Here is a 19,511-nt window from a genome sequence, read left to right on the forward strand (position 1 = left end):
GTTAAACCCCACCCACTGATGGAGTGCATTCCTGAGCGTCACAGGTGTGTTTGTGGGCGGGGCCTAAGTGAACGCATGTGTCACAGTGTGGCCATGTGTGCCTCTGGAAAATCTGTGAGTGAAGAAAAGGAATGTGACGTTCATGAAACTTTAACCCCCCGCCTGAACCGAGCACGTTTCCTTCAGTTTGGCTGATGAACCGACGGTAAAAAGACGGTGAAGCGACGATCAAGCGAATCCAGTGACGGTAAAGCGGCGGTAAAGCGACGGTAAAGCGACGCCAAAGCGACGCCAAAGCGACGCCAAAGCGACGGCAAAGCGACGGCAAAGCGACGTGAAAGCGACGGGAAAGCGACGGGAAAGCGACGGGAAAGCGACGGGAAAGCGACGGGAAAGCGACGGTAAAGACACGGTAAAGCGACGGGAAAGCGACGGGAAAGCGACGGGAAAGCGACAGGAAAGCGACGGTAAAGAGACGGTAAAGAGACGGTAAAGAGACGGTCAAGCGACGGTAAAGCGACGGGAAAGCGACGGGAAAGCGACGGTAAAGCGACGGGAAAGCGACGGGAAAGCGACGGGAAAGCGACGGGAAAGCGACGGGAAAGCGACGGGAAAGCGACGGGAAAGCGACGGGAAAGCGACGGGAAAGCGACGGGAAAGCGACGGGAAAGCGACGGGAAAGCGACGGGAAAGAGACGGGAAAGAGACGGGAAAGAGACGGGAAAGAGACGGGAAAGAGACGGGAAAGCGACGGGAAAGCGACGGGAAAGCGACGGTAAAGAGACGGGAAAGCGACGGGAAAGCGACGGGAAAGCGACGGGAAAGCGACGGTAAAGACACGGTAAAGCGACGTGAAAGCGACGTGAAAGCGACGGGAAAGCGACGGGAAAGCGACGGTAAAGACACGGTAAAGAGACGGGAAAGCGACGGGAAAGCGACGTGAAAGTGACGGCAAAGCGACGGCAAAGCGACGGTAAAGCGACGGTAAAGCGACGATCAAACAACGATCAAGCGACGGGAAAGCGACGGGAAAGCGACGGGAAAGCGACGGGAAAGCGACGGTAAAGCGACGGTAAAGCGACGGTAAAGCGACGGTAAAGCGACGCCAAAGCGACGGGAAAGCGACGGTAAAGACACGGTAAAGACACGGTAAAGAGACGGTAAAGAGACGGTAAAGCGACGGGAAAGCGACGGGAAAGCGACGGGAAAGCGACGGGAAAGCGACGGGAAAGCGACGGGAAAGCGACGGTAAAGCGACGGTAAAGAGACGGTAAAGCGACGGGAAAGCGACGGGAAAGCGACGGGAAAGCGACGGGAAAGCGACGGGAAAGCGACGGTAAAGAGACGGTAAAGAGACGGGAAAGCGACGGGAAAGCGACGGGAAAGCGACGGGAAAGCGACGGGAAAGCGACGGTAATGCGACGGTAATGCGACGGTAAAGCGACGGTAAAGCGACGGGAAAGCGACGGGAAAGCGACGGGAAAGCGACGGTAAAGAGACGGGAAAGAGACGGTAAAGCGACGGTAAAGCGACGGGAAAGCGACGGGAAAGCGACGGGAAAGCGACGGGAAAGCGACGGGAAAGCGACGGTAAAGCGACGGGAAAGCGACGGTAAAGAGACGGGAAAGAGACGGGAAAGCGACGGGAAAGCGACGGGAAAGCGACGGGAAAGCGACGGTAAAGACACGGTAAAGCGACGTGAAAGCGACGTGAAAGCGACGGGAAAGCGACGGGAAAGCGACGGTAAAGACACGGTAAAGACACGGTAAAGAGACGGGAAAGCGACGGCAAAGCGACGGCAAAGTGACGGTAAAGCGACGATCAAACAACGATCAAGCGACGGGAAAGCGGCAATGAAGCGATGGTCAAGCGACGGCAAAGCGACGGCAAAGCGACGGCAAAGCGACGGTAAAGAGACGGGAAAGCGACGGGAAAGCGACGTGAAAGCGACGTTCAAACGACGGCAAAGTGACGGTAAAGCGACGATCAAACAACGATCAAGCGACGGGAAAGCGGCAATGAAGCGATGGTCAAGCGACGGTAAAATGACGGTAAAGCGACGGTAAAGCGACGGTAAAGCGACGGTAAAGCGACGGGAAAGCGACGGTAAAAGCGACGGTCAAGCGACGGTCAAGCGACGGGAAAGCGACGGTAAAGCGACGGGAAAGCGACGGTAAAAGCGACGGTCAAGCGACGGTAAAATGACGGTAAAGCGACGGTAAAGCGACGATCAAACAACGATCAAGCGACGGGAAAGCGGCAATGAAGCGATGGTCAAGCGACGGTAAAATGGCGGTAAAGCGACGATGAAGCAACGATCAAGCAACGATCAAGCGACGGGAAAGCGACAGTAAAACGGCAGTAAAGCGACGATCAAACAACGGTAAAGCGACGATCAAGCGAATCAAGTGACGCTAAAGCAATGGTAAAGCGACGATAAAGCTTCGGTAAAGCGACGATCAAACAACGGTAAAGCGACGGTAAAGTGACGAAGCGGCGACGAAGCGACAATGAAGTGATGGTAAAGCGGCGGTAAAGTGACGGTAAAGTGACGGTAAAGCGACGGTCAAACGTCGATCAACCGAATCAAGAGACAGTAAGGTGACGTTAAAGCGTCAATGAAGCGACGACGAAGCGACGGTCTCTTTTTATTTTTGTTTTTTTTAATCAGATTTGATTCACAATCATATTTTATGTCCTGTCCACCTATTGACAAAAAAAAACACTTCCTCCTTCAGTACGTAGATTTATGTTTCATTACGAGCCGGTGGTTTAGTCTCTTCCACACCTTTACCCAAATCTTAAAGCTTCTTGGAAAAATAGCAACAAAGATGAGACAAAAACAAGGATGAAAATGCAGCAATAGAGCAACAAAAACGTGACGAAAACTTGACGAAAAAGTGACAAACGCATCAAAAAACAAAGAAAAGACAGCATGAGGAGGAAAAAGATCAATTTTGGATGAGTTTTGTAGGTCTTAGCTAGGCCTATAGGCGTGTAAACCTTTAGATTTGGATAAAGCTGAACTGGATAAAATGCACTCGGTTAAGAGGTTAAATATTGCGCGATATCGGCGACGTGGGGCCACAGTTTCAGACCCAGCCGATAGTATGTCTATGCGTCCGTTGCCTTCGAGGGTCACAAATGTGTGTTTGTCTATAACTATGAACAAGGACTTGTAACTTTTCTCTTTGTTCTTCTTTCCGTTTGTCTTTTTTTTTTTGTTACAACGCAGTCCTGGTCATAGCAGGAGAAATGGTCCAAGTCATCGCTCTCTTTGCTGCTTTTCGCAGTCTGTGTGATCGCCAGAACATTATGAGCACAGTTTATGTGACGACCCTGATGAAGTAAACTGAATGTTTTATAGATCGACATTTGGACGAGCAGCACTGGGTCGCTTTGTTGTCTTGGCTGAAAGTTGTCTGAAAGTTTGCAGAGCACATCAGTGGTTCCGTTTCAGAGCGACGCTGATGGACCTGTGGGAAAACTCCGTCCAGTCGTGTTGTCGGTGACTGAGGAGACAAACGGGATCAGCTGACGGTCATGTTTTAGTCACGTCGGCGCTTTTTTACAACTGGACTCATTGTTAAGACATTGTTTAGTCCCACACTGGGAACAAATCACGCGCCCGTCATCGAGAAATGCCTTAGAAAGTGCTGGAATTAAGAGAATTCCGGCTAATTTTGAGCAGGTTTGGGCCACGTTGATACAAGAGCCAATGGAACAGCAAGCAAAGAGTAGGCCTGCCACGATAATTATTTTTTTAGGACGATATATCGTGTCAGAAAATATCGCGATAAACGATAATGAGTATAATGCAAATACTACATGCAATAAATAGAAAACTGTAAGCAACTATTTTAATTGACATGTATTGAACTTCTGGTATTCAATATAACACCTTATACCAAAGTGCAAACTAGAAGGGCCGAAATATTCTAGGTCATTCTATCCATCTGTACATCTCGACCTTATCACTCATCACTCTCACCAGGTTCTGTGTTTGAACTCGGCCTGTCACCATTTTTTTTAAATAGTCAATAACACCAATACTGCTATTTCATCTACATTGTTCTAGTTAAATATTTCCTTACAACTCACTTCTGAGTTAAATTAAACCTGGTTAGAGTAAAATGTATAGTAATACATCCTAATCCATGTATTTATTAGAGTAGCCATGTGTTTTGTTTTTTCCTTTGGTTTTCAAATATATCCTCCTGTACACATGGCTGTCAGAGGGAAGCAGCTTGTCGACTCTTTGTCAAACCACTGCAGCATTTCTCTGTCTTTTGAACAGTGCGGGACAGTAACATGTAGACCTGAGTAAAGTACGGAGTAAAGTCATCAGGACTATCGGGCTTGTATTTGGATAGAGGCTAAAGCGGTCGGGTTCCTCTCGCTAACAGTAGCTCTGATTTGCTCTGATGCACTGACTGGGCGGTGGTTCCTCTCGCTAACCGTAGCTCTGATTCGCTCTGATGCACTGACTGGGCGGTGGTTCCTCTCGCTAACAGTAGCTCTGATTAGCTCTGATGCACTGACAGGGCGGTGGTTCCTCTCGCTAACAGTAGCTCTGATTAGCTCTGATGCACTGACTTGGGCGGTGGTTCCTCTCGCTAACCGTAGCTCTGATGCACTGACTGGGCGGTGGTTCCTCTCGCTAACAGTAGCTCTGATGCACTGACTGGGCGGTGTTTCCTCTCGCTAACAGTAGCTCTGATGCACTGACTGGGCGGTGTTTCCTCTCGCTAACAGTAGCTCTGATGCACTGACTGGGCGGTGGTTCCTCTCGCTAACAGTAGCTCTGATTAGCTCTGATGCACTGACTTGGGCGGTGGTTCCTCTCGCTAACAGTAGCTCTGATTAGCTCTGATGCACTGACTTGGGCGGTGGTTCCTCTCACTAACAGTAGCTCTGATTAGCTCTGATGCACTGACAGGGCGGTGGTTCCTCTCGCTAACCGTAGCTCTGATTAGCTCTGATGCACTGACTGGGCGGTGTTTCCTCTCGCTAACAGTAGCTCTGATGCACTGACTGGGCGGTGGTTCCTCTCGCTAACAGTAGCTCTGATTCGCTCTGATGCACTGACTGGGCGGTGTTTCCTCTCGCTAACAGTAGCTCTGATGCACTGACTGGGCGGTGGTTCCTCTCGCTAACAGTAGCTCTGATTAGCTCTGATGCACTGACTGGGCGGTGGTTCCTCTCGCTAACAGTAGCTCTGATTCGCTCTGATGCACTGACTGGGCGGTGTTTCCTCTCGCTAACAGTAGCTCTGATGCACTGACTGGGCGGCGGTTCCTCTCGCTAACAGTAGCTCTGATTAGCTCTGATGCACTGACTGGGCGGCGGTTCCTCTCGCTAACAGTAGCTCTGATTAGCTCTGATGCACTGACAGGGCGGTGGTTCCTCTCGCTAACAGTAGCTCTGATTAGAGCTGATGCACTGACTGGGCGGTGGTTCCTCTCGCTAACAGTAGCTCTGATTAGCTCTGATGCACTGACTGGGCGGTGGTTCCTCTCGCTAACAGTAGCTCTGATTAGCTCTGATGCACTGACTGGGCGGTGGTTCCTCTCGCTAACAGTAGCTCTGATTAGCTCTGATGCACTGACTGGGCGGTGGTTCCTCTCGCTAACAGTAGCTCTGATTAGCTCTGATGCACTGACTGGGCGGTGGTTCCTCTCGCTAACAGTAGCTCTGATTAGCTCTGATGCACGGACTGGGCGGTGGTTCCTCTCGCTAACAGTAGCTCTGATTAGCTCTGATGCACTGACTGGGAGGTGGTTCCTCTCGCTAACAGTAGCTCTGATTAGCTCTGATGCACTGACTGGGCGGTGGTTTCACTTTGTTCTCACCTTGGGTTTACCTGCAGTTACATTCATGTTGTTCTCTCCGTGATGAGTTCTTTTGGTCCCTCTGGCTCCGCAATAAAGTTCACAGAAAGTGTCGGAATCAGCGACGCTCCGTAGTAGCACGGCACTTTGTTTACACCCGCCTCTCTCCAAAAGCAGCGCAGATCTATAAATGATCTGGATACATGCGGGACACGGCTGATGTGCTCATTGCTGTCTTTATGCACAGGGGGTTGGATGGATACTGCGCTCACTCGGGCTGTGATAGCTTCATTCTTCTGTTTATTTTAAGCACACGCAGCACGTGCATTTATCGAGACAAAAAATGTTGTCGTCCTTCATTTTACTTATTGAGCGATAAGTCGTTGTAGTAATTATCGTAGCCGGCCTAGCAATGAGCTGAAAATGACCTTGAGATGAGTAAAAAAACAAAACAACAATCGCATTTTTCACAGTGTGGGACAAATAATTGACTTAGATAAAAATGACTAAAACGTGCTTGAGTGAAGAGACTTTATGCTGATTTTGAGTAGGTTTGAACTCAACTAAACTACGATTGATAATACCTAAAGCAGGCTGTCTTTGCCTTTTTTAGTCTCATTAGGCCCAAGCGTCATCAGGGTGTTGTTTGTTCTGTTTCGCTGCAGTGATAAATAATAATAATGAGTCGTTTGTTTTTTGTTGCAGAGCTGCTGCTGGTGGATGATGTTCCTGTGAGGACTCCGTTTCCCACGATCCTTCACTGCACTGCCCTCACTTAAGACTCTTCTCTGATTGGATAATAACACGTTTTCGGTAACCATGGCGAACAATACGGCCGACCACGCCCCCCAGAACTCGACCAATGAGGCTCAGGATGGAGACTTCGGCATCACCACGGACGACCTGCGCGGGCTGATGGAGCTGCGCAGCCACGAGGCCTGTAACATGATCCGCGACTCGTACGGAGACGTGCAGAGCATCTGCAGACGGCTCAAGACCTCGCCCATCGAAGGTAAAACACTACTACTACTACTACTACCAGGCCTGCGTATTCGACAGGGACAGTGCAATTCCCAACCCCCCTTGTGCCACGTCACATATACACACCATACACATCATTTATTCACACAAACTCGGTGCTGGGTTCATTTCTGTTTTCGATTTCAGCCCAGACTTAAATCAGGAAGTGAACTTTTTAAACTCAGTCATGGTTTTAAGTTCAGTGAGTAATAAGTTTCACAACTTCGCACTTTATCACTGCTACTGCTACTGCTATACTTCTACTGCTATACTTCTACTGCTACTGCTATACTTCTTCTGCTACTGCTAGTGCTTCTTCTATACTACTACTTCTACTACTGCTACTTCTACTGATAGTGCTACTTCTACTGCTACTTCTTCTGCTACTGTTGCTTCTACTTCTACTGCTACTTCTAGTGCTACTTCTATTGCTACTGCTACTTCTACTACTGCTACTGCTACTTCTACTACTGCTACTTCTACTACTGCTTCTTCTACTACTGCTACTTCTACTGCTAGTGCTACTTCTACTACTGCTAGAGCTAGTGCTACTTCTACTGCGACTGCTACTTCTTCTGCTACTGCTGCTTCTACTTGTGCTGCTACTTCTAGTGCTTCTTCTATTGCTACTACTACTTCTTCTACTGCTAGTGCTACTTCTACTACTGCTACTTCTTCTGCTACTGCTAGAGCTAGTGCTAGTGCTACTTCTACTGCTACTTCTACTTCTTCTGCTACTGCTACTTCTACTGCTACTTCTACTGCTACTTCTACTGCTACTTCTACTTCTTCTGCTACTGCTACTTCTACTGCTACTTCTACTGCTACTTCTACTGCTACTGCTACTTCTTCTGCTACTGCTACTTCTACTGCTACTTCTACTGCTACTTCTATTGCTACTTCTATTCCTAGTGCTTCTGCTACTACCCAGTCCAGGATTTCACAGCATTTCTGTGATTGTTGCTAAAATAAAGAGGCACCTGTCGCTGTGAGGCCAGGCTCCGACTTCCACAGATCTGATGAAATAAGGATCAGAGCACAGGAACACTGGAAAGGACGAAAGTCTGTTTATTTCACACACCCACGCTGAGCTTCAGCTCTGATTCAAAAGAACTGGAACTCCTAAAGTTCGCACAGTAATAATAATAATGATAATTATTATTTATATTTATATTTCAAAGAAACTTCAAAGTGCTACAACAGGTGAATAAAATCGTATAAAAACTAATGAACATTGACAAAATAAAACAAAACAAGAACAAAACAGTCAAAGGCCATATAGAAACATTAACGTTAATAGTTGTGACTGCAACATCCTGGAGGGACTTCTACTACTACTACTACCACTACCACTACCACTACCACTACCACTACCACTACCACTACCACTACCACTACCACTACCACTACCACTACCACTACCACTACCACTACCTCTACCTCTACCTCTACCTCTACCACTACCACTACCACTACCACCTAACCTGTCCAGCCAGAATCCACATTTTTCCTCTTCTTTACAAAGACGTGTGTCTGGGATCAGGCTGATTTCTCTGAGTTCCTGAGGGCCGTGACTGACAGATGTATTAACCAATCAGAGAAAAGCTGGTTATGCAAACAGCATAATGTCACTTTTGCCACAAAAACTTAAAAGGCAACTGTTCAGATTTTAAACGTTGGAGAATTCAACACCAATGTTTCAATCGAGTACTTTTGGAACGGGACAAAAATACGGCAAGATGAAGGAAACCCTCTCGTGGTTAGTTTGGTCGTTGTGATTGGAGTGTTTGGAACATGGTCAGAAAAGAAAACAGCGTCAAAGTTTCTGACGCTCCTACTTTGGAACAGAAACAAGCTGGTTAGGCAAGCTACTAATACTAATACTAATACTAATACTAATACTAATACTAATACTAATACTAATACTGAGTCATGCCAGGAGAACTGTGAAAAATAAACATTATAAAACATTACTTTGAATGTTTCCTCACAACATTAAGTCAATTTTCTGTGTCTTAGATTCAGACTCTGTCCTTTGTGCTGTGGGTGGAGACACTTAAACACGTCAGAACCGTGTTTGAGATTCTTTTGTGCGGGTTTGGGGCTGGCACCGTCATGGGGCGGGGTTTAGTCAGTGGGCGTGGCCTGGGTGGAGCTTCAGTCAGGTTTGAGCTGAGCTTTGTCGAGCTGGAGTTGACCTTTGTCCTGGATCTGAAAACGCAGCTTCAGCCGCTCCCTGGAAACAGACACACCCTCACATGCACTGTGCACACACACACACACACACACACACACACACGCGCGTTGCACATAAACACACACACACAGTCACATGTGCGCTATACAAATCCGACCATAAACACCCTCTGTACACACACAACTGTGTACTGTAAACATGCTCAGTACAAATCCTGCCACAGATACTCCCATATACTGTCACGTGCACTCTCAGATGTATGCTCACGTGCACGGTCCCACCGCTCATAGGGAGGGGCCCTGACTCATTCACAAACTGACAGTTTCCATAGTTTTCTGATGATTCCACAGTTTGGCCACACTCTCAGACTGATCCCTGTGCTGACATTAGTACTGCTATTTCTGACATAAGTACAAATATTACTGACAGCAGTACAAATATTTGTGACATTAGAACAAATATTACTGACAATAGAATTATTTTTGACATTAGTGACAGTATTATTGACATTAATACAAATATTAATGATATTTGAAAGGATCTTAATTGAACATTTACATGAGAATACATTTTTGGCTGTTACAATTGATAATAAATGGACTTGGAAAGCCCACGTCAGACCTATAAAAACAAAAAGCTCAAATTTGCCTGAAAGGGGATGGGAAAATTTTTTTTTTTTCAATATTTACTATATATTTAGCTTCCCCATCTTCATATTGTACCAACAATAAGGAAACATGTAGACAGTGTACCAAAAGCACACCAACACTAGTCGATCTCTCTGTAGTGACCAGACCCGGTGTTTACACAGTTTAGATCTGTGGATCGTGTGGCATTGCTCGAGTTGTATCCAGTTTGTTCCAAAGTTATAGTCTCCATACACAAACACAAAAACCTTTCCGAGTGAAATGAGGTATTGGCAATGTAAATATTACTGATATTAGAACTAATATTAGTACTCAGTTATGATTACTAAAGTAACTTTTTTGAAGTAAGTAAAGTCCTTGAGTTATATTAAAATTAAGTATTCTTACTGGACAAAAAAATAGTAACTAATGACAATGAAGTGACAAATCTTCATGTGTCTTCATATGTCTTGTGTTTTTTTTTATTTAATTCTTGATTTATTTATTTTTTATGGGATTTTGTTTTAGAATATTGCAATTGTTTTGTTTTTCATCATTGAATCATGAATCACGCTCAGTTACTCACAGAACTCAAGCACTTTTTTTTGTACTCTTGAGTAAATAGGCTGCTCTGACAACCGCCTCTGACTAGTACTGATGTCAATACTCGTATCAATGTTATTGTCAGCTTTGTTTATAGCACATTTAGAAACATCTGCGAGTATCAGTATTGACATAATAGTAGTATTTTGGATGTAGTAGTTGTGTGGCTTTTGTAGTACATCATGTATGGCTGCATTATATATGAAGACGACAGAACTGGCTGTTTGTGGCAAAAGCGGCGATTGTTGTTGTCGCCTGTGACCGGGAGGTTCAACAGGAAGCGCATAAATACATTAGCCACATTAGCACTAAAAAGTCCCTTAGGATTCTAAAGCTGTACAAATTTGCCGTAGCTGTTATTGCACAAGATCTTATAATTAATACACCTGTAGCTCCCCATTGGTGCAGTTTTAACAGCATTAGCACAGACGTTTGCACAAACAACATTAGTATTAGTATCAAATTTGGAATTAGCAGCAATATTAGTATTAGCAGTAACATTAGTAGCAGTAACATTAGTATTAGCATCAATATTATCATTAGCAGCAATATTAGTATTAGCAGTAACATTAGCATAAACATTAGTATTAGCAGCAACATTACTATTAGCAGCAACATCAGTATTAGCAGTAACATTAGTATCAGCAGTAACATTAGTATTAGCAGTAACATTAGTATTAGCAGTAACATTAGTATTAGCAGCAACATTACTATTAGCAGTAACATTAGTATTAGCTGTAACATTAGTATTAGCAGCAGCATTAGTATTAGCAGCAGCATTAGTATTAGCAGCAACATTAGTTTTAGCAGCAACATTATTATTAGCAGCAACATTAGTATTAGCAGCAACATTAGTATTAGCAGCAACATTAGTATTAGCAGTAACATTAGTATTAGCAGTAACATTAGTATTAGCAGTAACATTAGTATTAGCAGTAACATTAGTATTAGCAGTAACATTAGTATTAGCTGTAACATTAGTATTAGCAGTAACATTAGTATTAGCAGTAACATTAGTATTAGCAGTAACATTAGTATTAGCAGTAACATTAGTATTAGCAGTAACATTAGTATTAGCAGTAACATTAGTATTAGCAGTAACATTAGTATTAGCAGTAACATTAGTATTAGCAGCAACATTAGTATTAGCAGTAACATTAGTATTAGCAGTAACATTAGTATTAGCAGTAACATTAGTATTAGCAGTAACATTAGTATTAGCAGTAACATTTGTATTAGCAGTAACATTAGTATTAGCTGTAACATTAGTATTAGCAGTAACATTAGTATTAGCAGCAACATTAGTATTAGCAGTAACATTAGTATTAGCAGTAACATTAGTATTAGCAGCAACATTAGTATTAGCAGCAACATTAGTATTAGCAGTAACATTAGTATTAGCAGCAACATTAGTATTAGCAGCAACATTAGTATTAGCAGTAACATTAGTATTAGCAGTAACATTAGTATTAGCAGTAACATTAGTATTAGCAGCAACATTAGTATTAGCAGCAACATTAGTATTAGCAGTAACATTAGTATTAGCAGCAACATTAGTATTAGCAGCAACATTAGTATTAGCAGCAACATTAGTATTAGCAGCAACATTAGTATTAGCAGTAACATTAGTATTAGCAGCAACATTAGTATTAGCAGCAACATTAGTATTAGCAGCAACATTAGTATTAGCAGCAACATTAGTATTAGCAGCAACATTAGTATTAGCAGCAACATTAGTATTAGCAGTAACATTAGTATTAGCAGCAACATTAGTATTAGCAGTAACATTTCTATTAGCAGTAACATTAGTATTAGCAGCAACATTAGTATTAGCAGTAACATTAGTATTAGCAGCAACATTAGTATTAGCAGTAACATTAGTATTAGCAGTAACATTAGTATTAGCATAAACATTAGTATTAGCAGTAACATTAGTATTAGCAGTAACATTAGTATTAGCAGCAACATTAGTATTAGCAGCAACATTAGTATTAGCAGTAACATTAGTATTAGCATAAACATTAGTTATAACAGTCATGTTTTAGCAGTAACATTAGTATTAGCAGTAACATTAGTATTAGCAGTAACATTAGTATTAGCAGTAACATTAGTATTAGCAGTAACATTAGTATTAGCAGCAACATTAGTATTAGCAGCAACATTAGTATTAGTATAAACATTAGTATTAGCAGCAACATTAGTATTAGCAGTAACATTAGTATTAGCATAAACATTAGTATTAGCAGCAACATTAGTATTAGCATAAACATTAGTATTAGCAGCAACATTAGTATTAGCAGTAACATTAGTATTAGCATAAACATTAGTATTAGCAGCAACATTAGTATTAGCAGCAACATTAGTATTAGCAGCAACATTAGTATTAGCAGGAGCATTTGTATTAGCAGTAGCATTTGTATTAGCAGTAACATTAGTATTAGCAGTAACATTAGTATTAGCATAAACATTAGTATTAGCAGTAACTTTAGTATTAGCAGTAACATTAGTATTAGCAGTAACATTAGTATTAGCAGCAACATTAGTATTAGCAGGAGCATTTGTATTAGCAGTAGCATTTGTATTAGCAGTAACATTAGTATTAGCAGTAACATTAGTATTAGCATAAACATTAGTATTAGCAGTAACTTTAGTATTAGCAGTAACATTAGTATTAGCAGTAACATTAGTATTAGCATAAACATTAGTATTAGCATAAACATTAGTATTAGCAGTAACATTAGTATTAGCAGAAACATTAGTATTAGCAGCAACATTAGTATTAGCAGTAACATTAGTATTAGCATAAACATTAGTATTAGCAGCAACATTAGTATTAGCAGTAACATTAGTATTAGCAGTAACATTAGTATTAGCAGCAACATTAGTATTAGCAGTAACATTAGTATTAGCAGCAACATTAGTATTAGCATAAACATTAGTATTAGCAGCAACATTAGTATTAGCAGTAACATTAGTATTAGCAGTAACATTAGTATTAGCAGTAACATTAGTATTAGCAGCAACATTAGTATTAGCAGTAACATTAGTATTAGCAGCAACATTAGTATTAGCAGTAACATTAGTATTAGCAGTAACATTAGTATTAGCTGTTACATTAGTATTAGCTGTAACATTAGTATTAGCAGTAACATTAGTTTTAGCTGTTGCATTAGTATTAGCAGCAACATTAGTATTAGCAGTAACATTAGTATTAACAGTCATGTTTTAGCAGTAACATTAGTATTAACAGTAATGTTAGTTTTAGCAGTAACATTAGTATTAGCAGTAACATTAGTATTAGCAGTAACATTAGTATTAGCAGTAACATTAGTATTAGCAGCAACATTAGTATTAGCAGTAACATTAGTATTAGCATAAACATTAGTTATAACAGTAACGTTAGTATTAACAGTCATGTTTTAGCAGTAACATTACTAATGTTACTGCTAAAACATGACTGTTAATACTAATGATTAGTATTAACAGTAATGTTAGTTTTAGCAGTGACGTTAGTATTAGCAGTAACATTAGTATTAGCAGTAACATTAGTATTAGCTGTTACATTAGTATTAGCTGTAACATTAGTATTAGCAGTAACATTAGTATTAGCAGCAACATTAGTATTAGCAGTAACATTAGTATTAACAGTAATGTTAGTTTTAGCTGTAACATTAGTATTAGCAGTAACATTAGTATTAGCAGTAACATTAGTATTAGCAGTAACATTAGTTTTAGCAGTAACATTAGTATTAGCAGTAACATTAGTTTTAGCAGTAACATTTGTATTAGCTGTTGCATTAGTATTAGCTGTAACATTAGTATTAGCTGTTGCATTAGTATTAGCAGCAACATTAGTATTAGCAGTAACATTAGTATTAACAGTCATGTTTTAGCAGTAACATTAGTTTTAGCAGTAACGTTAGTATTAGCAGTAACATTAGTATTAGCAGTAACATTAGTATTAGCAGTAACATTAGTATTAGCAGTAACATTAGTTTTAGCAGTAACATTTGCAGTAATATTTGTTTTAGCAGCAGCAGAAACACTGCAGAAAAGGCCGTTCTCTGAGCCGTCTGCGACTGTTGCACTTTGAGGTTATAAATACCCCACATTAAAAACATGAAAATGAGTTCAAACAACACCTTCATCACAGTCGCTGCGGCACTGGGCTGATGACGATGACAAAACCAGGATTGAAATGGTTTTCCTTCATGTCTTCACCAGGACAGTGTGACAGTGCATGATGTTTGGAGCAGACTGTAGTAGTTTCCATCTGTCGTCCTTAAGGAAGAGGCTGAGGTTCATCATCTCTGTCACGGACTGTATAAAACATGACAGATTCTTTTATGCACTTCAGACTTATCAATCTCTTCGATCAAATAAATAATGGCTTAAGCTGTAATTCTTTTTACAAGCCTGTGATGACAAGCTTTTTAAAGTGCTACTTCACCTGTCAGGAGGGCAACATTTAGAAGCATTTAAAAAACATTTAAATTTCTTTTATTACAAAGAAAGAAAGAGGAAACCACTCAATTGAAATGATCTGTCCAAACTTCTAACTTTCTGAACATATTTGTAGCCTCCCGATTCTTCACAGGGATGACTTTATTGACACATTTCACAACTCTCAGGGTCACTTTTCAGAGTAATTTCAAAGACAATTTTGCTCCATTAGAGAAAAAAAATCACGTATAGTACCTTTAAAGTTCAATATATTAAGACAATATTGTCTCACAACTATATTATCGACTAAGAAAAACAAGATCCAAAATATGTTCAAATTAGTGCTGGGTATCGATTCAGATTGCCTAAATCGAATCGATTCAATTTGATTTTCGTTTCCGTTAAGGATATCAAGCATTACCAGTTTGACTTGGATATGGAAGACATTTTTAGAAGAACTGATGCTGCAAATTGTAGAAATGAACTTTAACTGGGTGCATTAGTAACAATTTGGACATTTACATTAATCATGTACTTTTTATTTAGTCACATGGCATTATTATGGGAAAAAGACTAATTAAAAGGATAAATTTAAGGGTTTTTTGAATCGATATTGGCCTGTTCAAAGGAAAATCGATTAATTAAACCCAGCCCTAATTCAAATGCGTGTTTTGACTGAAATCGTCCACACATTATCTGTCCACTTTATTTCGGTTCCTGCTTTAGATCTTTTTACGTCTTTTCGATAGCGCTTGTACGTTATCTTTTTTCCGACACTCAAAGACGCTTTACATTGCATTGTTCATTCACTCCATACTTGGTGGTGTTAAGTTACTGTTGTAGCCACAGTTGCCCTGGCGTAGAAGTGAGGCAACCAGTCTGTGCCATCGGCCCCTCCGACCACCACCACCACCACCCACTCACTCACTACATTCACCAGGCTTCCTGGTGTTCCCAAATGGTCGCCCATCCAAGTACCGACCAGGCCCTTCCCTGCTGAGCTTCAGAGGTCTGACGGGATCGTATGGCCGATACCAGACTGGTGTTGTTTAACAGTACCCAGCCCTGCTCTTGAACAAATGAAACAAGTAGCCGTGACCATTGAGCAGGTCTTGCTGTAAATCTAAAACTTGGCAGAAATCACTTCAGATCCTTTTAAGCTCAGAGTTCTATTAATAACTGGAACAATGACCTGGATTTGATCAACACGCAGGAAAGTGCGACAAAAGTGGGACTAACTTTTACCAAAACACACAAAAAAGTAAAATGATATGACTTTACTCAAGTAGTTGTGTTTTAGAACACTCCACTTATAAAACACTTTCTACAGCACTGCATTTCATTTCACATGTGTTTTCAAATAAAAAAGGCGTTTTCTACTGAGTCTAATGTTCAGAGCCAGGTTTAAATGTGTGGTTTTGTTTTGCGGTTTTGCTGAAATCTATTCAAATGTGTCTGTCAGGAATCAGATCTGTTATAAACCTTTCAAATGTAGTTCAAATAACAATTAGTCTCTTTGTCTGCACATGCGCCCTGTGTATATTTGTCCCGTCTTTAGCCGCTGCTGTCTCCCACAAAGGAAGTGACCATATTCGGATTACAGCGTCATCTCGGTCACAGCCTTTCTTGCAACACGTGGATACCAAACATGTCAGTATTTGTGAATGAATAAACATGAGAAAGACCAGGGAGTGACATGTTGGAGTTACCTCCTGGATAAACATGGTAAAGAGAGTTTGGTCTGTTTTCTCTCTGACATGTATGTAAAGCGAGAAGTCTTTAACACTGACCGCTTAATTAGCTTTAATTATGAGCCGTGTGCCGCTCGTCACTCCTCCACCGCCGGCCTGAACACGGTCACGCCGCGTTCCCGCGCTTCTCGTGGCGAATCGCATTATTTCCCTGGCGTTCCCCAGGGCTCGGATCCATCTCATCACCAGCCCCTCGTTAATGACCCGTGCTCGTTAGCAGGGGGCGGGGCTTGGGCAGGAAGCGGGCGCTAAAAATACCTCGGTCTGACACAGTTACGGCGCCGCAGAGGAACTTTCTCTCTTTGGTCTGAGGGGAACCGCCGGCCAATCGCGGCGCTCCAATCGTTTAAAGGGCGGTTCTAATCCTCTTAACAGGCCCGAAACAAAACCAGGACAAAAACCAGATCAGCGGCCGCACGGCATCATGGGAGCTGTAGTTTCTGCTACACTTTCATCCTTTACTCCCAGGGCTTTTGTAAAACCATTTCCATTCACAAGTACTGTATTTTTCATGCCACAAATGAATAAATCTGCATTTTTTTATTTTTCAAGATTTGCAAACTTTTGATCAAACTGATGAATGAGAGAAATTCCAATGTTCAAAAGGAAATTGAACACAACGCAAAAAAGGGGGGAAATGTCAGCCTTTAACCTTACCAGAATAAATATGCAATAAAACAAGTCGACCGATGTCATTACTTATAGCAAGTTTGAGTCTAATGTTAGGCTTTTGAATTAATTTATTTTATTACAAGGAAAGAAAGAAAGAGGAAACCACTCAATTGAAATGATCTGTCCAAACTTCTAACTTTCTGAACATATTTGTAGCCTCCCAATTCTTCACAGGGATGACTTTATTGACACATTTCACAACTCTCAGTGTCACTTTTCAGGGTAATTTCAAAGACAATTTTGCTCCATTAGAGAAAAAAAAATCACGTATAGTGCCTTTAAAGCTCAATATAGACAATATTGTCTCACAACTATATTATCGACTAAGAAAAACAAGATCCAAAATATATTCAAATTAGTGCTGGGTATCGATTCAGATTTCCTAAATCGAATCGATTCAATTCGATTTTCGTTTCCGTTAAGGATATCAAGCAGTACCAGTTCGACTTGGATATGGAAGACATTTTCAGAAGAACTGATGCTGCAAATAGTAGAAATGAACTTTAACTTGGTGCATTAGTAACAATTTGGATATTTACATTAATCATGTACTTTTTATTTAGTCACATGGCATTGTTATGGGAAAAAGACGAATTAAAAGGATCAATTTAAGGGTTTTTTGAATCGATATTGGCCTGAAAATCGATTAATTAAACCCAGCCCTAATTCAAATGCGTGTTTTGACTGAAATCGTCCACACATTATCCGTCCACTTTATTTCGGTTCCTGCGTTAGATGCTTACATCTTTTCGATAGCGCTTGTACGTTATCTTTTTTCCGACACTCAAAGACGAAATTCCAATGTTCAAAAGGAAATTGAACACAACGCAAAAAAGGGGGGAAATGTCAGCCTTTAACCTTACCAGAATAAATATGCAATAAAACAAGTCGACCGATGTCATTACTTATAGCAAGTTTGAGTCTAATGTTAGGCTTTTTTAATGACGTTAAGGACTGGACATTGCCGCGATTCATTATCGGCGAGACACAGCAGGTGAAAACGTTGATCTTTCACGCAGTGGTCAAAGTTGTGTTTTCCCTTCAACATCTAAAGGTTACATACACACCTCACCGTATGAACCGCCCGGCCGTCGCTTGAAACGCCTGCAATCATGCGCTCACGTGTGTTCACTTCGGGAGGAGCCATTTCAGATCCACAGTTGTGAATGAAAACAGTTGTGCTTCGGTGACATTGGAATAGTTTTACTACCTTTCTCTGACACTCGACACCTAATGCAAGACTCATGTTATGGTAAAATCCCCTTAAAACATGTAATCCAGCACTGTACACACTGTAATCCTGCGTGTTCTTTATTGCATGCGTGTTTTCCTGAGTTTATTGAAGTGTATATTCTGATCCAAATGCCTGGGCTGATCGTTGTCATGAAGCTTTTCCTCGTCTTTTCAGCCTCTGTGTCGGTTTCACTCGTGTCTTTATGATAAAGGTGGTTATGTTGGTCTGTCCTTTGTCCTGAATGTGTGTGTCAGAGTACAAAAACAGACCAAACTCTTCCTTCACAGGGATTTTTCCAGATCTAATTTCTGACAAATTGATTGAGACAACTAAGGTCTTTGGAGCTGCTCTATGAGTTGACTGTGAGATGCTGTTGTAGGTCTTTGGAGCTGGTCTGTGAGATGATGTTGTAGGCCTTTGGAGCTGCTCTATGAGTTGACTGTGAGATGCTGTTGTAGGTCTTTGGAGCTGGTCTGTGAGATGATGTTGTAGGTCTTTGGAGCTGCTCTGTGAGTTGACTGTGAGATGATGTTGTAGGTCTTCGGAGCTGGTCTGTTGTTGACTGTGAGATGATGTTGTAGGTCTTTGGAGCTGGTCTGTGGGTTGACTGTGAGATGATGTTGTAGGTCTTTGGAGCTGGTCTGTGGTTGACTGTGAGATGATGTTGTAGGTCTTTGGAGCTGGTCTGTGGTTGACTGTGAGATGATGTTGTAGGTCTTTGGAGCTGGTCTGTGGTTGACTGTGAGATGATGTTGTAGGTCTTTGGAGCTGGTCTGTGGGTTGACTGTGAGATGATGCTGTAGGTCTTTGGAGCTGGTCTGTGGTTGACTGTGAGATGATGTTGTAGGTCTTTGGAGCTGGTCTGTGGTTGACTGTGAGATGATGATGTAGGTCTTTGGAGCTGGTCTGTGGTTGACTGTGAGATGATGTTGTAGGTCTTTGGAGCTGGTCTGTGGTTGACTGTGAGATGATGATGTAGGTCTTTGGAGCTGGTCTGTGGTTGACTGTGAGATGATGTTGTAGGTCTTTGGAGCTGGTCTGTGGTTGACTGTGAGATGATGTTGTAGGTCTTTGGAGCTGCTCTATGGGTTGACTGAGATGATGTTGTAGGTCTTTGGAGCTGCTCTGTGGGTT

General features: G+C 41.8%; 1 protein-coding gene across 4 annotated transcripts in view; it reads left to right on the top strand.

Moving 5' to 3' along the window:
- LOC306962727 (plasma membrane calcium-transporting ATPase 1-like) overlaps positions 1-19,511 on the top strand; it is a 120,501-nt gene that overhangs the window by 34,437 nt on the left and 66,553 nt on the right. For all 4 annotated transcript variants that reach the window (XM_079555978.1, XM_079555979.1, XM_079555976.1 and 1 more), the window contains exon 2: positions 6,537-6,843. In XM_079555978.1, the coding sequence (XP_079412104.1) occupies positions 6,651-6,843 (193 nt within the window). In that variant the 5' untranslated portion in view covers positions 6,537-6,650. The remainder of the gene's footprint in view (positions 1-6,536; positions 6,844-19,511) is intronic.

Source organism: Gobius niger (assembly GCF_951799975.1).
Source record: "Gobius niger genome assembly, chromosome: 5".
Lineage (NCBI taxonomy): Eukaryota > Metazoa > Chordata > Actinopteri > Gobiiformes > Gobiidae > Gobius > Gobius niger.